Genomic DNA, 21,792 nt, shown 5'->3' with positions numbered 1-21,792 from the left:
AGGAGCAGTATTAGGCCAGTCTGCTCCACCATTCAATCATGGATGATCCTTTTGTTTTCTCCTCCTCAACTCCGGTTCCTGGCCTTCTCCCCATAACCTTTGATGTCATGTCCAATCAAGAAGCCATTAATCTCTGTTTTAAATACACCCAAGGACCTGGTCTCCACTGCTGCATGTAGCAACAAATTCCACAAATTTACCACCCTTTCCTAAAGAATTTTTTCCGCATTTCTGTTTTGAAAGGGCGCCACTCTATCCTTACGATCAGCCCTCTTGTCCTGGACTCTCCCACCATGGGAAACATTCTTTCCTCATCTACTCTCTCTAGGCCTTTCAGCATTTGAAAGGTTTCAGTGAGATTCCACCCCCACCCCCCGCCATCCTGCTGAATTCCAGCAAGTACTGACCCAGAGCCTTCAAACGTTCCTTGTATGATAACCCTTTCATTCCTGGAATCATCCCTGTGAATCTCCTGTGGACCCTCTCCAATGCCAGCACATCTTTTCAAAAATGAAGGGCCCAGTACTGTTCACAGTACTCAAGGTGAGGCTTCACCAGTGCCTTATAAAGCCTCAGCATCATGTCCTTGCTCTTGTATTCTAGACATCTTCAAATGAGTGCTAACATGGCATTTGCTTTCCTCACCACTGACTCAATCTGAAAATTAATCTTCAGGGTGTTCTGCACAAGGACTCTCAAGTCCCTCTGCATCTCAGATTGCTGGATTTTCTCCCCGCTTAGAAAATATTCTGCACATGTATTTCTACTACTGCAGTGCATGACTGTGCATTTTCCAACATTATATTTCATTTGCCACTTTCTTGCATATTCTCCTAATCTGAGTTCTTCTGCATCCTACCTGTTTCCTCAACGCTACCTGACCTTCCACCAATCTTCGTATCATCTGCAACAAAGCCATCTTTTATACAGCATAAAAAGAAGTGGTCTCAACTCCGACCCCTGCAGGACACCACTAGTCACCGGCAGCCAACCAGAAAAGGATCCTTTTATTCCCACTGGCTGCCTCCTACCAATCAGCCATTGCTCTAACCATGTGAGTAACTTTCCTATAATACCCTGGGCTCTTAACTTGGTAAGCAGCCATATGTGTGGCACCCTAACAAAAGCCTTCTGAAAGTCCAAATATACAACATCCACTGCATCCCCTTTATCCGATTTGTAATCTCCTCAAAGAATTCCAACAGGTTTGTCAAGCAGGATTTACCCTGAAGGAAACCATGCTGACTTTGTACTATCTTGTCCTGTATCACCAAGTACTCCATCACCTCATTCTTAACAATTGACTCTAACATCTTCCCAACCACTGATGTCAGGCCAACTGGTCTATAATTTCCTTTCTGCTGCCTTCCTCCTTTCTTAAAGAGTGGAGTGACATTTGCAATTTTCCAGTCCTCTGGCACTATGCCAGAGTCCAATGATTTCCAAAAGATTATTTCTAATGCCACCACAATCTCTGACGCTATCTCTTTCAGAACCCTAGGATACAGTTCATCTAATCCGGGTGACTTATGTAACTTTAGGTCTTTCAGCTTTTTGAGCACATTCTCTCTTGTAATAGTAACTGCACCCACTTCTCTTCCTTTACATGATACAGCATCAGGCACACTGCTAGTGTCCTCCACAGTGAAGACTGATGCAAAATACTCATTTAGTTCATCAGCCATCTCCTTGTCCCCCACTATTATTTCTCCTGCCTCATTTTCTAGCAGTCCTATATCTGCTCTCATTTCTCTTTTATTTTTAACATACTTGGAAAAATCTTTTACTATCCACATAAATTATTTGCTAACTTGCTTTCATATTTCATTTTTTCCCTTCTAATGATGTTTTTCATTGCTCTCTGTAGGTTTTTAAAAAAAATCCCAATCCTCTATCTTCCCACTAATTTTTGCTTTGTTGTATGCCCTTTCTTTTGCTTGTAAAATGGCTTCGCCTGCCCTTGTCAGCCGTGGTTTACTATTTTACTTTTTGAGTATTTCTTCATTTTTGGAATACATATGTCCTGCACCTTCCTTATTTTTCCCAGAAACACACACCATTGCTGCTCTGCTGACATCCCTGCCAGCAGCTCCTTCCAATTTACTTTGGCCAACTCCTCTCTCATACCACTGTAATTTCCCTTACTCCACTGAAATACTGCTACATCAGATTTTACTTTCTCCCTATCAAATTTCAAGTTGAACTCAATCATATTGTGATCACTGGTTCCTAAGGGTTCTTTTACCTTAAGCTCCCTAATCACCTTCAGTTCATTACATAACACCCAATCCAGTATAACTGATCCTCTTGCAGGCTCAATGACAAACTGCTCTAAAAATCTATCTCTTAGGCATTCAACAAACTCACTCTCTTGAGATCCATTACCGACCTGATTTTTCGCAATCGATCTGCATGTTAAAATCTCCCATGACTACCATAACTTTTTGACTCGCCTTTTCCATTTCCTGTTGAACCCTGTGGTCCGCCTCACAGCCACTGTTGGGAGTCTTGCATACAACTGCCATCAACGTCCTTTCACCTTTGCAGTTTCTCAGCTTAACCACAAGGATTCAACATCTTCCGATGCTATGTCACATCTTTCTACTGATTTGATGCCATTCTTTATCAGTAGAGCCATACCATCCCCTCTGCCTACCTTCCTATCCGTCTTTTGATTAATTCCTGCAGGGCCAGGAGTTAAAATTTTCATCACTATTTGAGCCCTTTAATTCCCTTGTTAGGTCTCCTGTTGGGGAGGGGAATATTTCAATATAAGAAGGAGCCTTCCCAACTTGCCATAGTAGTGTCTGGCTGTCAGTTACTGAACTTCCCATGATGAACACTGAGTAATGGTAAAATCACGTAATGATATTGATTCTGTGCTTCTGAATTTTGCCTCCAGTTTGCTTTTCCTTCTATTCCCTCTTGGGTATTTCTATATTGATTCTTGGCAGGATCCAGGCATTGCTGGCAAGGCTGACATTTATTGCTTGTCCCTAATTGCCCTTGAGAGGTGGTGGCAAGCCATCTTCCCAAAACCTTGCCTTCATTTTGGTGAAGGTGCTCCAACTGTGCCTCTGGATATAGAGAATTTCTGAACTTACACCCAGCAGTGAGTAATGAATGGTGATAGATTTCCAGGTCAGGATGGTGATGCGTTCTGCTGCGCCTCTCCTGGTGATAGTAGCCTAGGTAAGTGACTGCAGCATAACTCGTAGGTAATGATCAATGTGTCAGTGGTAGAGGAATGAGTATTTAGACTGGATGGAGAGCCAGTCAAGTGGACTATTCGGCTATTGTGTGAGTTTTACTGCAGAATTTACACCCATCCAGGTTAAGTGGAAAGTAGACTGTCATCCTCCTGTGTCATATAGATGGTGAAAAGGCTTTGCTGGGAGGTGAATCACTTGCCACAAGATACCCAGCCTCTAATGTGTTCAAGTCTTTATGTAGCTAGTTCTGTTGAGTCTCTGGTCAATGGTAATCCCGCCCCCCCCCCCCCCCCACCCCAGAATATTGTTGGTGGAGGACTAAGTGATGGTATTTTCATAGCATTTTGATGATAGACAAGGGTTCTTTTGTTGGAGATGCTCATTACCTTGGGATAGACTGATTGGGTATTAATTCGCTGGGTTGGATTTGTTCTTCTTGAATGGAAAGGGTATACTTGGGAAATTTTCCATGTTGCCAGGTATCTGCTAGTGTTGGAATTGTACTGGAACGGCTTAAACAGGGGCACAAGGTGTTTTGGAGTGCAGTCTTCAGTACTATAGTTTGGATTATTACCTTTATGGTATCCAATTCCCTTGGTGATTTTGTGATATCAAGCGACGTGGCTTGATTTAACTGAAGACTAGCTCCTGTAAGAGATCTCAAGATGAAGTCATGATGGATCACCTTCTTGGTATTGAGGATACTTCAGCCTATATTTAGCACTCACATGCCATGCCTTGTGATTGTTGAAGATAGGAATGTTCTTGGAGCCGTCTCCTGTTAACTGTTGTTCAGTATATTTGTAGCCAGATGTGGAGAGTTGTAGAGCTTTGATCTGATCTATTGGTTGTGTGATTGCTAGCTCTGTCTTGCACGGTGTTTTGGGATTTTCCATTTGCAACCAAGGTTGATATTTTGAGGGACTCTGGTGCTGTTCCTTATAGTCTGCACTCCTCATTTGGATGCAGTTTTCAATGAAACTCTTGTTCTCAAGTCAGTGGTGCCCTGTGAGCTGCCAGATGTTGTGAGTCCTTCTCATTCCACACAATCATGATAATATGCTGCTTCCCTGCTGCAAAGAGCAGAAGAGGCAGAATGATAGACAATAATTAGGAACATCAGCTTCTTCAAAAAGGTGGCAATATCATTACGGACCTCTATCACTCAGAAGATGCTCTCTTCTCATTGCTACCATCAGGAGGAGGACTAGGATGATTAAGACACACAGCATTTTAGGAATAGGTTCTTCCCCTGCTCTATCAGATTTTTCAACCCATGTATACCACCTCACTATTTTCCCGTCTTTGCATTTTAATTTTTTAATATACTGTATATATTGTAATTTATAGTGTTTTTATGTATTGCACTGTACTGTTGCTGCAAAACAACAAATATGATACATGCCAGTGATATTAAACTTGATTCTGAGGCTTCATTGCCTGTGTTTGACATAATGCTATCAGACTTTGGAGTGTTAATGTTAAAGACTCTTGGAGCCTCTCTGTCCCACACCAGTGCCAGGCACTTCCATGCCTAGTCTGCTGCTTTTCCTGTCTACCAGATGGTTGTAAGAACTAGTGTGTGATCAATCAAAGCTCAATATACGTTGAAGTTGGCTAATTTTTTCCCATTTTTGTTTCAAGATAGTGATTGGAATATAACAGACGCTTGCTTAGACTGTTTCAGAATACAGTCTGTATTGCTGTGTGTCTGAATCATGTGCAGACCAGACTGAGTGAGGGCAGCAAAATTCCTCCTTAGAGGTCACTTGTGCAACTGTACTATAGTTTCCTGGTGCTGCATAGAACATAGAAAATCTACAGCACGATATAGACCCTTCGACCCACAAAGCTGTGCCGAACATGTCCTTACCTTAGAAATCTCCTAGTGTTACCCATAGCCCTCTATTTTTCTAAGCTCCATGTACCTGTCCAGGAGTCTCTTAAAAGACCCTATCGTATCCGCCTCCACCACCGTCGCGGGCAGCCCATTCCACGCACTCACCACTTTCTGCATAATAAAAAAAAATTGTTCGTCTGGCCTCTATTACTTGTCCAGTAACTTAACCTCAGTGCCATCACTATACCCCTTTATACACACAAGGCAGTAAGAACCTCACTTAGTGTACCTCTTGCCAGCAGCTGAGTTAACATTCAGTATTTTAAGATTCACTTCTTTCTGTAAACGCCAGCTGCTCAAAAAAAAATCTGAGGCTTTTGACGGCTGTTGAGCATCAAGATGACCTGGTGTTGAAAAGTAGGGCAGTGGTTTGATAATTAAACTTGTCTCCTGGATAGTCTGATTTTTTTTCTCTCTCTCTGTTTCAGCCTATGGAGATAAGCAGGTGAAAATAGCATTTGCCATATTTCTGGTGAGTTTTCCTCAAATGGACACTATCTTTTGTTATTTATTATGTAGTTGTAATGGAGTTGTAGTTGTTATTTTGGTTTAAAAGAAAAAACACAAATCATGTGAATTTTACAGGACTTACAATCGTTACCTGAGTAATGGTATTACAAATTTCTAGCATCCACTACTATTGTTTTGGACCTTACCTACAGTGTCCTCAGTGTACATTGGGAGTTCTTCTGGCTGTATCCCTATATTGTAAGTGTAATTGGTTTATTATTGTCACCTGTACCGAGTGCTTTTGCATGCTGTGTGTACAGATCATTTCAAGATGTACATCAGGGAAGTACAAGGAAAAGCAATAGTACAGTGTAGAATATGTTTGTAATCTGAAATCCAAAGAAAATGCTGAAAACACTCAGCTCATCAGGCAGCGCCTACAGAAGGAAATACGAGTTAAGGTCAAATACACACCATCAGAACTGCACTGAGTAACCACTTTAGTAGGTGTCCACTGAGTGGCCGTTTGTGATCTTCTGCTGCTGTAACCTATCCACTTCAAGGTTTGACGTTTTGTGCACTCAGAGACGCTCTCCTGCACACCGTTGTTGTAACACACGGTTATCTGAGTTGCTGTCACCTTGAACCAGTTTGGCCTGTGACCTCATTAACAAGATGTTTCATCCACGGAACTGCCACCCACTGGGTGTCTTTTGTTCTTTGTACTATTTTTTGTAAATGCTAGAAACTGTAATGCAAGAAAATCCCAGGAGTTTCTAAGATATTCAAAGCAACCCATCCGGCAGCAACAATCATTCCACGGTCAGAGTGTCTTGCATTACATTTCTTCCCCATTCTGATGTTTGGTCTGAAGAACAACTGAGCCTCTTGATCATGTCTGCACCCCACATAATTGCACATTACAGATATTTTCATTAATGAGCAGGTGTATCTAATAAAGTGGCCACTGAGTCTATGTACTTAAGCATTTGTTCTGATGAGGCCTCTTCATGCTGGAGAACATTATGAAGTCATAACAGAGCACTAAGGAGTCAGAATATAATCAAGGGGAAAATAGTCTTTGACACGTATTTTAGGGGTAATTAGCATGGCACTTAAATCAGTGAATGCAGCATGTCAGATCAAACAAAATATAGATCATGGGTTTAGGTAGTAACTATAAATAATGAATGGATTAAAATACGAATGAACTGGTCTCTTTCATGGTGCAAAGCAGATAATAGAGGGGTGCTGCTGCGATCAGTGCTCAACCCAAAGTTGTTCACTAATGACAGAGTGTGGGAAATTTCAAGATCTGTTCCCACAGTCGACAAGGCCGTAGTAGGACCACAGCTGGAATAAAATGGTCTCCACACTTTGATTTTTGTGCTGAAGAACTCTCATAGGGACAGATTAAAATTAGTCTAATATTCACAGGATTTTGGAAGAATGGGAGGTGATTTCATTGAAACATGATTTTCAAAGGTCTGGACAAGGTGGATGTTGCGAAGGAATGTATGGAACTCTGGGCCAGACACTTCACGTTGAGATAAGACATTTCCTTAATCAGAGAGTCATATATCCTTAGAATTATTTTGGATGCCTGCTTACTAAATATATTTCAAGACTTGAGATTGTTTGGATTTCGGAATCCATTGTGGAAGCCAAGCTATGGAATTAGCCTTGGTTTTACTGACTGCTGGAGTAAGCTTGAAGGTCTTCACTGCTTACTCCTCTTTGATTTGTCATGTTAACTACATAGGAAGTATGCCACAGTAACAGGCCATCATTCCTCACTAGTCCATACAGTCAGGTTCCCTCCAGCCGTAGATTGTGATGCTCATCCTGTATCCACTGGTGGTGGTTGAGCCTTACTCTTCTCATTTTAAGCTGTGGATATCCTCCACATAACCATTTCTCACTGATCGTCTTTCTCTTTCTTTCTGCAGTTCTGTCAAATAGGGAACTTCTCAATCCATGTAGCACTGAGGAATCTTCGGCCGGCAGGTGAGGATGTTCGTGATGTGCTGGTGAAGCCAAGTCACTGATGATTACAATATCATTCCATTGCATTTTGAGAATTGAATTCAGTTTAAGGAATGAAATTGAAGATGGGTTTTCATTAACTCTGATGATAAAGTTACAAAAGTGGAGGTGGGAAATCTGAAATGAAAAGCGATAAATATTCAGTAGGGCTTGCGGGCGTCCGTGGAGTGGTGTCATTTCATGTTGATCACTGCTTATTAGAGCTGGGAGAGATATTAAATGCAGAATTATCAGGGAGGAGGAGAGAAGAAAAAGCAAAGGGAAGCTCTGATAGGGGGAAGATTGGTTATTAACAAAAGGGATTATTTTGGAAGGTGTCAGTGGATTGTAATGAGACAAGACACAAAAGGCTGGGTAGGAGAAAATGTAAATGGGAGTAGAATTATGATCTGAAACAATAAATCTATAAATAGTTAATCTGAAATGAAAACAGAAAATGCCACATGTATTCAAAAGTGTTGAACACAATGTTGAGTCCAGAAAGTGGGATGGTGTTCCTCCGCTTTCATTGGACGTCACTAGACCATTTTGGTGGGAGCAAGGACTGGGGATCCAGACTGAGAGTGAATGGGAGGAAGGAAAAATCATGACTGTTTCATATTGTTAGTTACTAAAAGAAAATCCAGTGTGGAACACTGATCTGTAAGGGATAATTGCTGATCTTGTACCTGGCCATTGCATGTCGCAGGAGGGCACAATCCAGCAGGACAAACAAGAAGAAATTCACTGATTTTTCATTATGGTTGTGAAGGATTTTCAGAATCAGAGTTAGGTTTAATATCACTGGCATTAGTCATGAAATTTGTTGTCTTTGCGGCAGCAGTACAAAGAAATACACAATAGAGGAAAAAAACTGAATCACAGGAAGTATATATATATATTAAATTGTTATATAAGTAGAGCAAAAATAAAAAAAGTAATGAGGTAGTGTTCATGGGTTCAATGTCCATTCAGAAATCAGATGGCAGAGGGGAAGAAGCTGATTCTGAACTGTTGAGGATGTGCCTTCAGACTCCTGTACCCCTTTCCTGATGGTAGCAATGAGAAGAGGGCATCTCCTGTGTGGTGGGGGTCCTTAATGATGGATGCCGCTTTTTTGAGGCATTGCTCTTTAAAGATGTCCTGGATACTACAGAGGCTAGTGCCCATGATGGAGCTGACCCAGAAGTGCCTTTCCTTCTCAGAATTACAGAGCCTGAGAAGAAAGGTGTTCAGCCTGTTGAGTGTACACTGTTCAGAAGAGCATCCCTCTGATCCCGTCTGCTTCTTCTTCCCCCCTACTCAGTGGTTTACCAGATTAAAATTTAACACTCTCTCTCAATATTTAAAAGACCATTTCTTTCCTGAAACCTGCAGAATAAGATCATTAGTAGGAGGTACGAGCTGCATGGGAAATGGACAGGTACATTTTATAAATTGTTAAGGTGTGTAATTACATAAAAACATAGAAAATGTTTTACTCTGTGACCTGAGGTCCAGACTTTCCCATATAACTCCGGTTTTTCGATTCCACCTGCACTTTTTGTTCTGGTGGCTCCTTTATAACCATACTGGTGTTCAGGTTGGCTGTGAGTCCTCGGCTTACCTCTGAGGACCAGGTGACACTGATGGATTTACTTACAGCTAAAGTAATGTTTGGCTGGGAATGGAAGCTGTCAGACTGATTCTAAGGGATTGAATTGATCAAGGAACAATATTATGTCTGTTTTAGAAAATGTGATCAAAACGAGTATTATATGGATGGTGAGAGGGGGTGACCTGCAGACTCCAGCCTGTTTGTCAGCCAGAATCAATGATACAACACTTAGTCTATCTGATGACTGGTCAGTGAGCACAGACACATGTCCTCTGGTTACAACATTCCTCATGTCACAACTTCGTTGGCAGTGAAGTCAAGGCTCTACACACTGGTTACACTTCAGCTTGCATCTTGTGCACTTGAGAAAGATATTCCTACATCTACATAAGCAAACAACAGTGGATGTGAATCAAAAAAGGAGCCTTTACAATTAGTGAACTAAGCTTTGGTAACAGGGTAGAAAGGCTTGGGATTTAGGCAAGGAACTTCAGCACTTCCCTGGGAACTGGGTGAATGGGAGTTGGGGAGCTGGAAAAGCTAGGCAGATGGTGTGGTTGGAGCAAATTAGAAAGGGAGGAGTAAAACCTGAAAGAAGTTGAATATATTCATAAAGGTGAAACGGCCTGTCTCAGCGTCGGCCTAATTATGATAAAGCTTCCCACAGTCCTAAAGTATAAAGTGAGGCGAGTTTCACCTGTTCTGTCGGACTGTTTAATTGCTGGGGCTGACTGAAGAAGAGGAGCAGATACATGAGAAGTGACATCTCCTTCAGGAGCACATCCCTACACTCCCATCAGTATGAAAGGCCGATAGAACGGGCCTAAGTCCGATTCCAGACAGGCCAATGTCATATGAAGCCCAGGACCCTGTGCAGAATTTGACATGACCTTTAACCTGTGGCCTTTTTGTAACTTCAGCTGTTGCTCTAAGTAAAGATAATGTGTTTATAATGAATCCCTGGTGTGCTCCAGTGTTTCACAGTCTGACGCCAAGGATTTCGGAGTATTTAACTTATCCAAATGGGGAGTTTATGCTTCTTGAACAGGTGGTCTGCTGACAGCCCGTTAGCAGCAGGCACAACTTGAGTCTTTGAGTAACCCTTTAGGAGCCGTGCACCATTAGAATGACCATGGCTGCTGCCCAGGAACGTACCCAGGAAGCTTCCTGTAAGAGTATTTTAAAAATTGATCCACTCAAGTTCTTTTACACTCCAACATATAGTGAAAAGTACATAGAACAGTACTGCACAGGAACAGGCCATTCAGCCCACAGTGTTGTGCTGAACCAGCTAAAATGTAAATCAAAAACACCCAAACACTAATCTGTCCTATCTACATAGTGTTCATATCCCCCCCCCCCCAATCTTTCTTACATCCATGTGTCTTATCTAAGTAAATCTTAAAAGCTTCTAATGTATTTGCCTCTACCACCATTACAGGCATACTGGCAGCACATTCCAGGCATCTAGCCCTCTCTGAGTAAAAAAACTTGCCCCTCACATTCCCTGTGATCCTACACCTTCTTTCCACCCCCCCCCCCCCCCCAACCTTCAGTGCATGCTCTCTGGTACTAGACATTTCTACCCTGGGGAAAAAGTTATTTCCTGTCTACTCTATCTTAATGCCTCTCATAATCTTATAAACCTCTATCAGATCTCCCCTTAGCCTCTGCCACTCCAGAGAAAACAGCCTGAGTTTATCCAGCCTCTCATGAGAGCGCATGCCCTCTAAACCAGGCAGCATCCTGGTAAACAGCCTCTGTACCCACTCCAAAACTTCAGCATCCTTTCCATAGTGGGGCGACCAGAACTGGGCACAATACTCCAGATATGGCCTAACCAGAGTTTTATAACATTGCAACACAACCTCTTGACTTTTGAACTCAGTGACCCAACTAATAAAAGTAAGCATTCCATAAGCCATCTTAATCACCTTATTGACCTGTAGCCATTTTCAAGGAGCTATGAACTTGGATCCCAAGTTCTGTGCTCAGCAACACTGTTAAGGATCTTGCCTTTAGCAGTGTACTGTCTCCTTATGTTTGCTCTACCAAGGCTCAACACCTCATATTTACCTGGGTTAAACTCCATCTGCCATTTCTCCGCCCATATCTTAAAGTGATCTATATCACACTGTATTCTTTGCCAGCCTTCTACACTATCTATGGCTCCACCATTTCATTGCATCAGCAAACTTACTAATGCACCAATTTACATTTTTATTTGGGTCATTAATGTATATCACATACAGCAGTGGTCCCAGCACAGATCCCTGTAGAATTACAGACCTTGAATAAATTCCTTAACCCACTACCCTCTGTTTTCTATGCGCAAGGCGGTCCTGAACCCAGTTAATTTGTCATGGATCTTCGCATCTTAATCTTCTGGATTAGCCTCCCGTGAGGGATTTCATCAGGTATGATAATGGCCCTGATTAGTAGTGCAACACCTCCTCCTCTTATCTCCTTTTCTGTCTTTTTTAAAACTGCAAGTACTGATTTTTTAAAATATATATTAGTATAATTTGCTCCCCTTGTTCTTTACCCTAAGAACTGAGTACACAAAGAGTACAGCCCACATTGGAAAGGCCACAGGATGCATTGGCTTACTAACTCTGTCTTGTGGGACTGCTGGCTGTCCTAGTCATGTGGTACACTGTGATTGACATTCCCAGCTTTCACCGCTTCTTGCACAGACCTGCGCTGCTTTGAATCAGAATGATCCAACGCTGAATTAGGCGCTGAAGGGTCCTGTGATTTTTGCAATCCATGTTTCTTCGGAAATCAAGAATGAGGCATAAATCTTGGTGTTTTATTAAGTGTTACAAGAACAAAGAGAAAAGACAAAGAACAAAAAAATCATGGTCATCTAGTACCAAAAAACTAGCACAAATTGGAAAGGTACCAAGATATGCATATCAAATAACCTATGACGTAGCCAGATTCAAGCAGTGTGAACACTCCCGCCCCCCCAGCAGTAAAACCAAGAAGCTTCTAGAAGACTACAGACTTTGCTATGCTACAATTACTGGAAGACACTGAACAATTATGCACACATAGGTGATTATAAGCTGTAAAAATATAGGCAAGCCTAATAAAGGTTAAATTATGAGAAAAATAGCAATTTTACACTCTAATCCAACAGCACTCAAAAGCTGCTTTCAATATTATTCCAATCTGTTCTGTCCAGATGTTCAGACTTTACAGGGAAGTGATTGCACTGCAGAGCAGAGGGGCTGAGTGAGTGAGCAGAGTGCCAAATCTCTCACATCCCTCTCACCATCTATAACAGCCAGTATCACATCATCTCATCTGTCAGACCTATGGGCAGCTTCATCTGTGTGCCAACCTTTCCCTCAGTGCCCCCTCCCACTCCTGGGATGTCCTACATTGATGTAGTAAAACTAAGAAGCTTCAAGAAAAATATGGACTTAGCTATGCTACAATTACTGGAGGGATCACTGAACAATGATGGTGTAGGGGAGGTGGAGATTAGGATGCTGCCTCTAAACTTACAAATCAACTGTATGGAAATAGGGGAGGGGGGAGAGGTATTTTGTTTTGATGTTGTTCGGTTGCATAAAATTAATGAGATTTGGCACAGTCCATATAAATCTCTTCCACAAGTGTCATAATCTGTCCCACTTCCCACTCTCCATCTGCCCTGATTAAGTGTGTCTTTTTCCTAACCCAGCATTTCCTTGAGGTTGGGGGTTCCACATAGCATTCCAAACTCCCTGTTAGGATTATTGGTGCCCTTTTTGTGGTCTCTCCCACAGGTGGATGGGGCTCCGCCAGCCCATTGTGATTTCCTCCCTTTCACAGTGAAGCGACCGGACTGTCCAGTGTTTCCTGACGGGTCCAGACAGTCGCACCTCCACTCCCCTAGCATGGTATCATCTCCCTGAGTAACAATAAGACTCAGTGACTTCTCTATGACTTCTCTGAAATGAGTATTAGTAGATTGAAGATTTTAAAAAAACTGCAGAGGCTGGGATTCTGAAATAAAAAGAGAAAATGCCAGAAACACGCAGCAGGTGGGCTGGGCAGCTGTGTGGAGAGAGCAACTGGGATAAGGTTTCAGATTGAGTCGTTGCAGCATTTTCTGTTAGTCTTCCTCCCACCCTGCCACTTGTAGATCACCTTCCTGCTACCTGGGGTACATTTGGGGTACCTAACCAGGTACTAAATGTCTGTGCTGATCAACTGGATGAAGTGTTCACTGACATCTTTAAACTTTTTCCATTTCAAGTGGGCTTAAATTATACCGTTGTCCAAGAACATGGTAAACTGCCTCAATGACTGCCGTCCAGTAGCACCTGCATCCACAGTGATGAAATGTTTTCAGAGGTTGGTGATGAAACATATTAACTCCTACCTGAGAAGGGACTTGGATCTGCTTAAATTTGCCTACTGGAACAATAGGTCTACAGCAGCTACCATCTCACTGGCTCTTCACTCAACCCTGAAACGTCTGGACAGCAAAGATACATACATTGGAATGTTCATTATTGACTACAGCTCAGTATTTAATACTACCGTCCCCTCATAATTAATCAATAAGCTTCAAGACCTTGGTCTCAATGCTTCTTTGTGCAATTGAATCCTCGATTTCCTCACTGTCAACCCCAGTCATTTCAGATTGGCAACCTCTCCTCCATGATCTCCATCAGCACGGGTGCACCACAAGACTATGTGCGTAGCCCCCAGCTCTACTTGCTTCATACTGTGTGGCTAAGCACAGCTCCAAAATTCAAGTTTGCTGAAAACACTATAGCCATAGACTGAATCTGAAGTGGTGATGACTTAGTATGTAGGAGGGAGATTGAAAATCTGTCTGAGTGGTGCCACAACAACCTCTCGCTCGATGTCAGCAAGACCAAGCAACTAATTATTAGCTTCAGGAGGAGGAAACCTGAGATCCATGAGAATTAGAAGTAGAGAGGGTTAGCTACTTTAAATTCCTCAGTATTATTGTAGGAGTACCTGTCCTGGGCCCAACACGCAAGTCCAATTACGAAGAAAATACAGCAGTGCCTCTACTTCCTTAGAAGTTTGCGAAGATTTGGCAAAACATCTGAAAAACTAATATAGTTGTTTAGTGGAGTGTACATTGACTGGCTGAATCAGTCTGGTATGGAAACACCAAAGCCATTGAGTGGGGAATGCTACAGAAAGTAGTGGAAGAGGCCTAGTCCATCATGAGTGAATCCACATGAAGCGCTGTCGCAGGAAAGCAGCACCGATCATCAGGGACCCGCACCACCTAGGTCATGCTCTCTTCTCACTGCTGCCATCACGAGGAAGGTACAAGAGTCCCAGGACTCGCACCACCTGGTTATTACCCTTCAATCATCAGGCTCTTGAACCAGACGACATATCTTATAATTTCATGTGCCCCATCATTAAAATGTTCCCCAACCTATGGATTCATCATCTCATGCTCTTGATATTTGTTTATTTATTTATTTATTTATTATTTCTTTTGTGTTTGACCAGTTGTCTTTTGCACAATAGATGTGCACCCAAGTTGGTGCAGTCTTTCATTGATTCTATTATGGTTATTATCCCGTTACGGATTTATTGAGGATGTGCAGAAGAAAATGAATCTCAGGGTTGTATATAGTGACATATATGTACTTTGATAGTAAATTAACTGTGAACTTTCCATTCTCCCAGTCCCCTCATCATCAGAACCCCTGAATATTTACAGCAGTTTGATTTTTATTTAATTTAGCAGTTTCATTTGTGGTTTTCTGATGTACTACCCACATGAGCAGCCGGCTTGTAGCAGAGCAGCACAGTTATTGCTACGTGTTCCTGAAGAAGGGTCTCAGCCTGAAACATTGGCTCTTTATTTTTCTCCATGGATGCTGTCTGACCTGCTGAGTTCCTCCAGCATTTTGTGTTACTCAGGATTTCCAGCAGCTGCAGAATTTCCTGTGTTTGTATACAATGTGCTGCAGTTGTATCTTTGTGAAGGAAAGGAACCCAGTCAATGCCACAGGTCTTTTCATCTTGCCCCACCCCATCACTATTCTGAGGTCTCCAGCTGTAAAAATTCCTCACATCAGGCAGCATCTGTTAGTGATGGCGATTGTTACCGTGTACAAAATGTTCATGCTTACTATTCTTGTATTTGTCCTCTTTGCCCACCCCTCTTTGTCCCTTCTGTTTATTTTATCTCACCTCCCCCTCTCCCCCTTCCCCCCTCCCTCTTCCCCTCTCTCCTCCCCCTCCCCTCTCTCCTCCCCCTCCCCTCTCTCCTCCCCCTCCCCTCTCTCCTCCCCCTCCCCTCTCTCCTCCCCCTCCCCTCTCTCCTCCCCCTCCCCTCTCTCCTCACACCCCTCTCTCCTTCCACCCCTCCTTCACCTCCCCCCTCACCAGACAGCCACAAGCCACATTGAGCCCGTTGATTGTTTCACCTCGCTGAGTTTGCCACTTACTCTTCAGCTTGTGAAAGCCACTAGGAGCGTTGCTGCCCCCGTGGGAGGTTCATTGGTTGCACATTAGGGTGAACGGGTTGGGGATTGTTGCTGGTTTTAATCTCTGTATACCCTGGTTTACTGTTGCCCTGATGCAACAATAGGGAGCTTTGAGGTAGTTAATGACAAACAGCAGAGGGTTACCCTTACTGATTACTCTGGTGGTTGTGGTGGTTAAGGTAAGGTTGTGACCTCATGCAGTTGAACAGTCTGTGGCGACGTACTGTGCATATAGCCACAGAACCGAGGTAATGAAGAGTGCTCCAGCGTGGTATTGTGGCCAAACTGTTGCTTTCCAGGAAAGGTCTGGTTGGACAGTGAATGGGTATCACATCCTCTCTCTCCTCCCCTTCCAGGCTCCAAGACACGCAGGATTCCCTTCCCAACAAAGAACCCCTTTACCTGGCTCTTCCTCCTGGTGTCTTGTCCCAACTACACCTATGAGGTAAGTGGATCATCTGCTGCTTGTCTCTTGGGATAGGGCTGGGCTGATGTCACCTGTGAAGGCCGTTGGTTCTGGGTGTGAGAGTGGTGAGAGGTAGGTGGGCACCCAGAGCAGACTAGGGTGCAGGGGTCTCCCACAGCTGTTGCTTATTACTGAAGCTTTTCCCTATATCCTGACCTTGACTGGCCAATTTTCCCAGTTTTAACACATTATCCCTATCCTCCTGCTCATTCAACAGTGGGTTTCACAACTGCTAATGTGGCCCAATGTATAAAGTAAGTAATTGTATCCAGCTACTGCAAGGCATTACTTTCCATGTGCCTTTACTCTTAAAGCTTGTTGGGTATTTTTACCTTCTTGGAGTTATACAGCATGGAAACAGGCCATTCGGCCCAACTGGTCCATACTGGCACAGATGTTCACTAAAGCAAGTCCCATTTGCCCATGTCCTTTCCTTGGAGAACTCTGTGAAATAGTTGGATGAACTGAGGTGCCCATCTAGCTGCCCAACTCAGCCTCCCCTGAAAATCGGCGGGTCAGCCAGAACACCAGGTTGACGTTTCTTCTGTGAACATGAGATAATTGGAGGAACACTAGACACATGGGCCCTCCAGCCTGCCCTGTTTCGATATGAACATGGCTGACCGATACTGGCTCACTCCTCATAACCCTCAATTCCTCAGTCTTCTGAATATTTCCCTCCTTCAAAAATAGTCCTCCCAAACCAGTCTCCATCATCCTCAGAATTCCAGAGACCTACCGCCCTTTGCAAGAGGAACATTCTCCCTGCCAGGGCTGGTTGGATCAATGACCAGCCCCTTGTCTTGCATCCATGTTGTCATATTCGGTACTCTTCCACTAGTGAAACCCTCGCAGGGGCTGGTTGGTTCAAGTGGTGTGTGGGTCTGTAGAGATTCTGGTGATGCAAAGCCTCTGTGTTGCCAATTAATGGTGGTGTTCTCTCCCTGTGATCCTGCAGGTGGGCTCCTGGATTGGCTTCACCGTGATGACACAGTGTCTGCCAGGTGAGTCACACTGCCAACTCCAGCTAGGACCTTCACTCACAGGAAGCTCAGGGGTTCTTTCTGGGGATCAGATTAATTTCAGGTCCAATCAGAAGCACAAGGGTGTAGTGGTCACAACTTTAAGCCCAACAGCAGTTTATAAACTTTGAACTGAATATTTCCTTGTAATCACCACAATGTTCCTAACATCTGAGAGGGAGCTGCAGGTATGATGCTGTGTCCAGCAGCCATTGCTGTAGTTATAATCAGTTGAGCAGCTGGAGTGTAATTTGGTTGCCACCTGATGTGAAAGGGTCAGACTGATCCTTATCCTAACAGCTTAAGGGGCAGTAGGAGGCTGTCATTCAGCCCCTTTTTTCTACTGTTTTTCTTCAGTTTCATGAACCCCCTTTACCTCTTTGCCACTTTCCTGCACTAATCAAAGGTTCAAAGGTCCAATTTAATGTCAGAGAAATGTATACAATAAACATCCTGAAATGCTTTTTCTTCGCAAACATCCATGAAAACAGAGAAGTGCCCCAAAGAATGAACGACAGTTAAACGTGAGAATCCAAATGTCCCCCCGCCCCTCGTGTAAGCGGCAGTGAGCAGCATTCCCCCCTCCCCCACCCCACTGGCAAAAACAAGGCAACCATCAGCACTACCACCGAGCACTCAAGTGTGAGCAAAGCAATAGCAAAGACAGAGACTTGCAGTTACCCCAAAGACTTCACGTTTCATCCGGCATTTGACGTACCACAGGTTCTCTCTCTCCCTAATAAGGGAGAAGGTGGTGTCTCCATTTTCCCAGCGAGCGGGGAGACATAAAAACAACTCGCTGGTTTACGATGTTAAAAGTCTGTTATGTCACTTTTTTTCGAACTCTGTGCCTGAAGATCGCAAAGATCTTGGTTTTCATGCCCACAGCAGTAGATTTTCCAACACCCCTGATGACACACGGGTCTCCGGCCGTGACACCGACCCTCGATCTGCCTGTCTCCAGAGCCCCGAGATCTTAGGCTTCCAAATACGAGCAAGACTCTCGGGCCGAACCCTTGGCGTGCTGAATAATGGCCAGACCTGAAACCCCAAGAACAGGTCCCATTCCTGCAAAACTCCAAAAGTCTGCATGTAACTCCAGATCAGGGTCTTCAAAAGAACCCTGAAAGGGGAAAATTAAGATATTAAAGATGGAAATAGAGCTGTTTCCGAAGATGCAAGCAAAGGAGTTGCAGTTTAGCACCATCTTAATTTCGCCACCATCTCCAAGATAATCTTGTATCTCCTGAGCTGCCTTCCAAGGATCTCTGTCCTAAGCATCCTCTGTGACTGAGGCTCCATTTCCAGCCTGAGGATGAGGAAATGTTGGTCTTGAATGACTGCTTCATTGTTCAGAGCAGAAATATCTCTGCATCTACTTTGTAGGACCCCATATGAATTTGATGTTTGAATGAGGTCACATAATTCTGAACTCACAAGTGCAGATGAAGTCTGCTTAGTCTCCCCTCATACAACAGACTCCCTTTCTCGGGCTCAGTGAATCGATGTTGCACTTCCTCTCCTCGTACAACAGGTTCCCTTTCCCATGCTCGGTCTAGTGAATCTATGATACACATACTTCTATTATAAGTGGATCCTTCCCTACTCCATGCTCCTGGTTTTCCTCTGCCGAATAGATAAGAAAACAGGATCTTAGATACCTCATACCCAAGTCTCATGTCCTCTGCCAGTTCCCCAGTCTTTTAAAAAATGTGCATAACCCTTTGGGGTAGAGAATTTCAGATATTCTCTGCTCTCGGAAGGAAGTAGCTTTAATTGACTGCCTCCCACCCTCTTGCCCTTGTAGGTAAAAACTACGTTGTGAGTACTAGCTACTGAGTATAAGCACAGTGAGTTCGGCACCTTCTCTACTGTACAGTGACAACTGAACCCAGCTCTGGTCTTGGCTGCTGCTGCTGAAGCCTCTGCACCCAAACTAAAGGAAGGAAATGGTTCTGGTTTCTGCTAGGGATCAGTGCCCCATTACTCCATCTGGGATCTGTCGATGTGCGAACATTGGGTAGCCCTAGCTTCATTGATTCTGATATTTCATGGATCTGTAAAAGTAGACAACAAAGAAAGGGGCAGGGAACCTGTGGATAGATCCACTCCACCGTTCCCTTAGGCTGTAGTTTCAGGTAAACTGTACCTTTGATGCCTCTAAAGGGCTTTATTTTCTCCCACAGTTGCATTGTTCACCCTGGTTGGGTTCATCCAGATGGCGATCTGGGCAAACAGCAAGCACCGCAGCTACCTGAAGGACTTCCGTGATTATCCGCCTCTGCGCACACCCATCATCCCCTTCATCCTGTAGAAGCTGGACTCTGCCAATCGGGGCAGGGAGGGGGCTTTATGAATCCCCTACCCCTCCCTCTCCTCTCGTCTGTCTGTCTCCCTGTCCTTTCTGCAAAAAAAAACAATCACAAGCTTCTGCAGCACCCTCTGGTTACACAGTCCTGCGTTTTCTCCCTGATCTTGTGATTGAGAACCCACTGGGGCGATCTTGGCTTTCAATGCTGTGTCTCAGGGCTTGGATGGAACGTTTCAGGGAGGGCAGCTGCTCTAAGAATATTAAAACCCCGGTTCTGCTAGGATGCTTGAAGACTTCCTCCATATTTCAAACTTAGAGGACAGGGTCTCCTTGAACTCGTGCTGCTGTGTTGCATTCCCATGTCCTATAATTGTCAGGGCAGTTGGAACATGGACTGTTGGTCCTTGTACAAATATTGCTGCTTAATTCACCCTATTTCGCCTCTGCCTGCCTCATAACCCCATTTGCACCCTAATTTACTGCTAGCCTCCTCTCACTGTTGGACACCTGGACTATGTAGTCCTAAAGATACTCAGTAGTGAGGCAGAGCAGATCCCTTTCATCTGGTACACCAAGCTTTGTACCTGTTTCCCATGTGTTCTCCATCAGTGTGAGATGCAGCTGTTTGTACTCTCATCCCTGTAGTTTAAATGTCTGGCAGCCCAAGCCCTGTGAGCTGTGCTTATGAGTGCATCCCGTCTCTGAACTCTGCGATTTGTTAGAATCAGCAGCTGCTTTTAGTGGTTGTTACAGAGGTTTCAGCTACACTGTTGGGAGATCTGGGCAATGTTAGTTGTGTGTTGTGGGTTCTGGTGGCTGCTTGGTGTCAACGATTCCTTTTCACAGGAAATCTTGGCGGCCCTGGAACTGCACAGAAGCCTTCACTAAGGGCCCCAGAAAATGAAAGGGTGGGACAGGAGCTCTAGTTTCCAGCCTATCCCCACTGCCAATCAACTCTGCACACTCTGATCCTTCATATCAGAGTGGAGGGAGCTTCTCCTGTGTCTAATCCCTGCTGTAGCTGTCCTGGGATTGTCTGATAGACTGGAACACATTCAGGTGTTTGGGGAGAACTGGGTGGGTTGCAGGGCTTTGGTCACAGATCTCCGTGATAGGGATGAGACTAGATCACTCTCATTATTGCTGGTACTGTGTTTGGCCTCCCACCCCCACAATCCCTAGATTTCCTTCTCTCCGTCACCCCTGACTTTTATTTTTCTCTGACAAATTGACGAGGAGCAGTTACAGCCCCTTGTGATGGAGCAAATGAACAATAAGACCAAAGCAGGTCCCAGCACTGAATATCAGCAGAGTCCTCATCCTGCTGAGAAATCTCATTTGCACTGCGTAGTAGGGTTGGGGTAGGGCAGGGGGATTAAGAACGTCGGTGTGGAGTTTTCCTGGCTTAGTTTAACTGTGAGGCTGCATGAGGAATTCATTCAACTTCTGTTTCTTGCACTCTGATTGAATTGCTGCTCCTCATAATTTTAAGTCTTAATATCAACGGTGCGACTAACTGCTGTCTATGTGTAATGGCAACGTATTGCACGGTTTCGATACTCCTGCTATCTGCTAAATGTCGTTTAAAGATGTTCTGGTAATTGTATCTGTGGCTTACTGGGGAAGAATGGGCTTTTAGATAAGAACTTTAGATTCTGGTGATTCATTCTTTGTGATAGGAGATTAAAGGAACAATTTTCTTCAAACTCTGCACATCAGCAATAATTATTCTGTTTCTTTGTAAACAATAAACTTCGTCTGGTATAGGCTTTTTGCTGTGATTCTTTATTGTTAATTTTTAAATGTCCCGTATAAGTAAAAGCCACGGCCAGTTTCTGTGTCCAAAATATTTTTGTAAATAAAATCCCATCTAATAATTACACTCAGTGGCAACTTTATTAGGTACACCTGTACACATGCTCATTAGTGCAGATATCTAATCAGCCAATCATGTGGCAGTAACTCAGTGCATGAAAGCATGCAGACATGGTCAAGCAGTTCAGTTGTTGATTAGGCAAAACATCAGAACGGGGAGGAAATGTGATCTTTGTCTGGGGAACGATTGTTGGTGCCAAATGGGGTGGCTTGAGTATCTCAGAACTGCTGAGCTGGGAATTTCACACACTACAGTTTACAGAAAATGGTGCAATAAACAAAAAAAATCCACTGCGTGGTAAGTGAAAATGCCTTTTTAATGAGTGGTCAGAAGAGATTGGCCACACTTATTCACGCTGGCAGGAAGACATCAGTAACTCAAATAATTGTGCGTTACAACACATCAAACCTTGAAGTGGATGGGCTATAGCAGCGGAAGACCAGGAGCA

General features: G+C 43.8%; 1 protein-coding gene across 1 annotated transcript in view; it reads left to right on the top strand.

Annotated features, from left to right (window-relative positions):
• tecrb (trans-2,3-enoyl-CoA reductase b) overlaps positions 1 to 21,237 on the top strand; it is an 83,301-nt gene extending 62,064 nt beyond the window's left edge. The window contains exons 9-13 of the mRNA XM_073069246.1: positions 5,541 to 5,584; positions 7,512 to 7,569; positions 16,026 to 16,114; positions 17,094 to 17,139; positions 19,344 to 21,237. Of these exons, the coding sequence (XP_072925347.1) occupies positions 5,541 to 5,584; positions 7,512 to 7,569; positions 16,026 to 16,114; positions 17,094 to 17,139; positions 19,344 to 19,471 (365 nt within the window). The 3' untranslated portion in view covers positions 19,472 to 21,237. The remainder of the gene's footprint in view (positions 1 to 5,540; positions 5,585 to 7,511; positions 7,570 to 16,025; positions 16,115 to 17,093; positions 17,140 to 19,343) is intronic.
• Positions 21,238 to 21,792: the final 555 nt, after the last annotated feature.

Source organism: Hemitrygon akajei, chromosome 16, assembly GCF_048418815.1.
Source record: "Hemitrygon akajei chromosome 16, sHemAka1.3, whole genome shotgun sequence".
NCBI lineage: Eukaryota > Metazoa > Chordata > Chondrichthyes > Myliobatiformes > Dasyatidae > Hemitrygon > Hemitrygon akajei.
The sequence above is the reverse complement of the archived record's forward strand: the minus strand, read 5'-3'. Positions and strand labels throughout refer to the sequence as shown.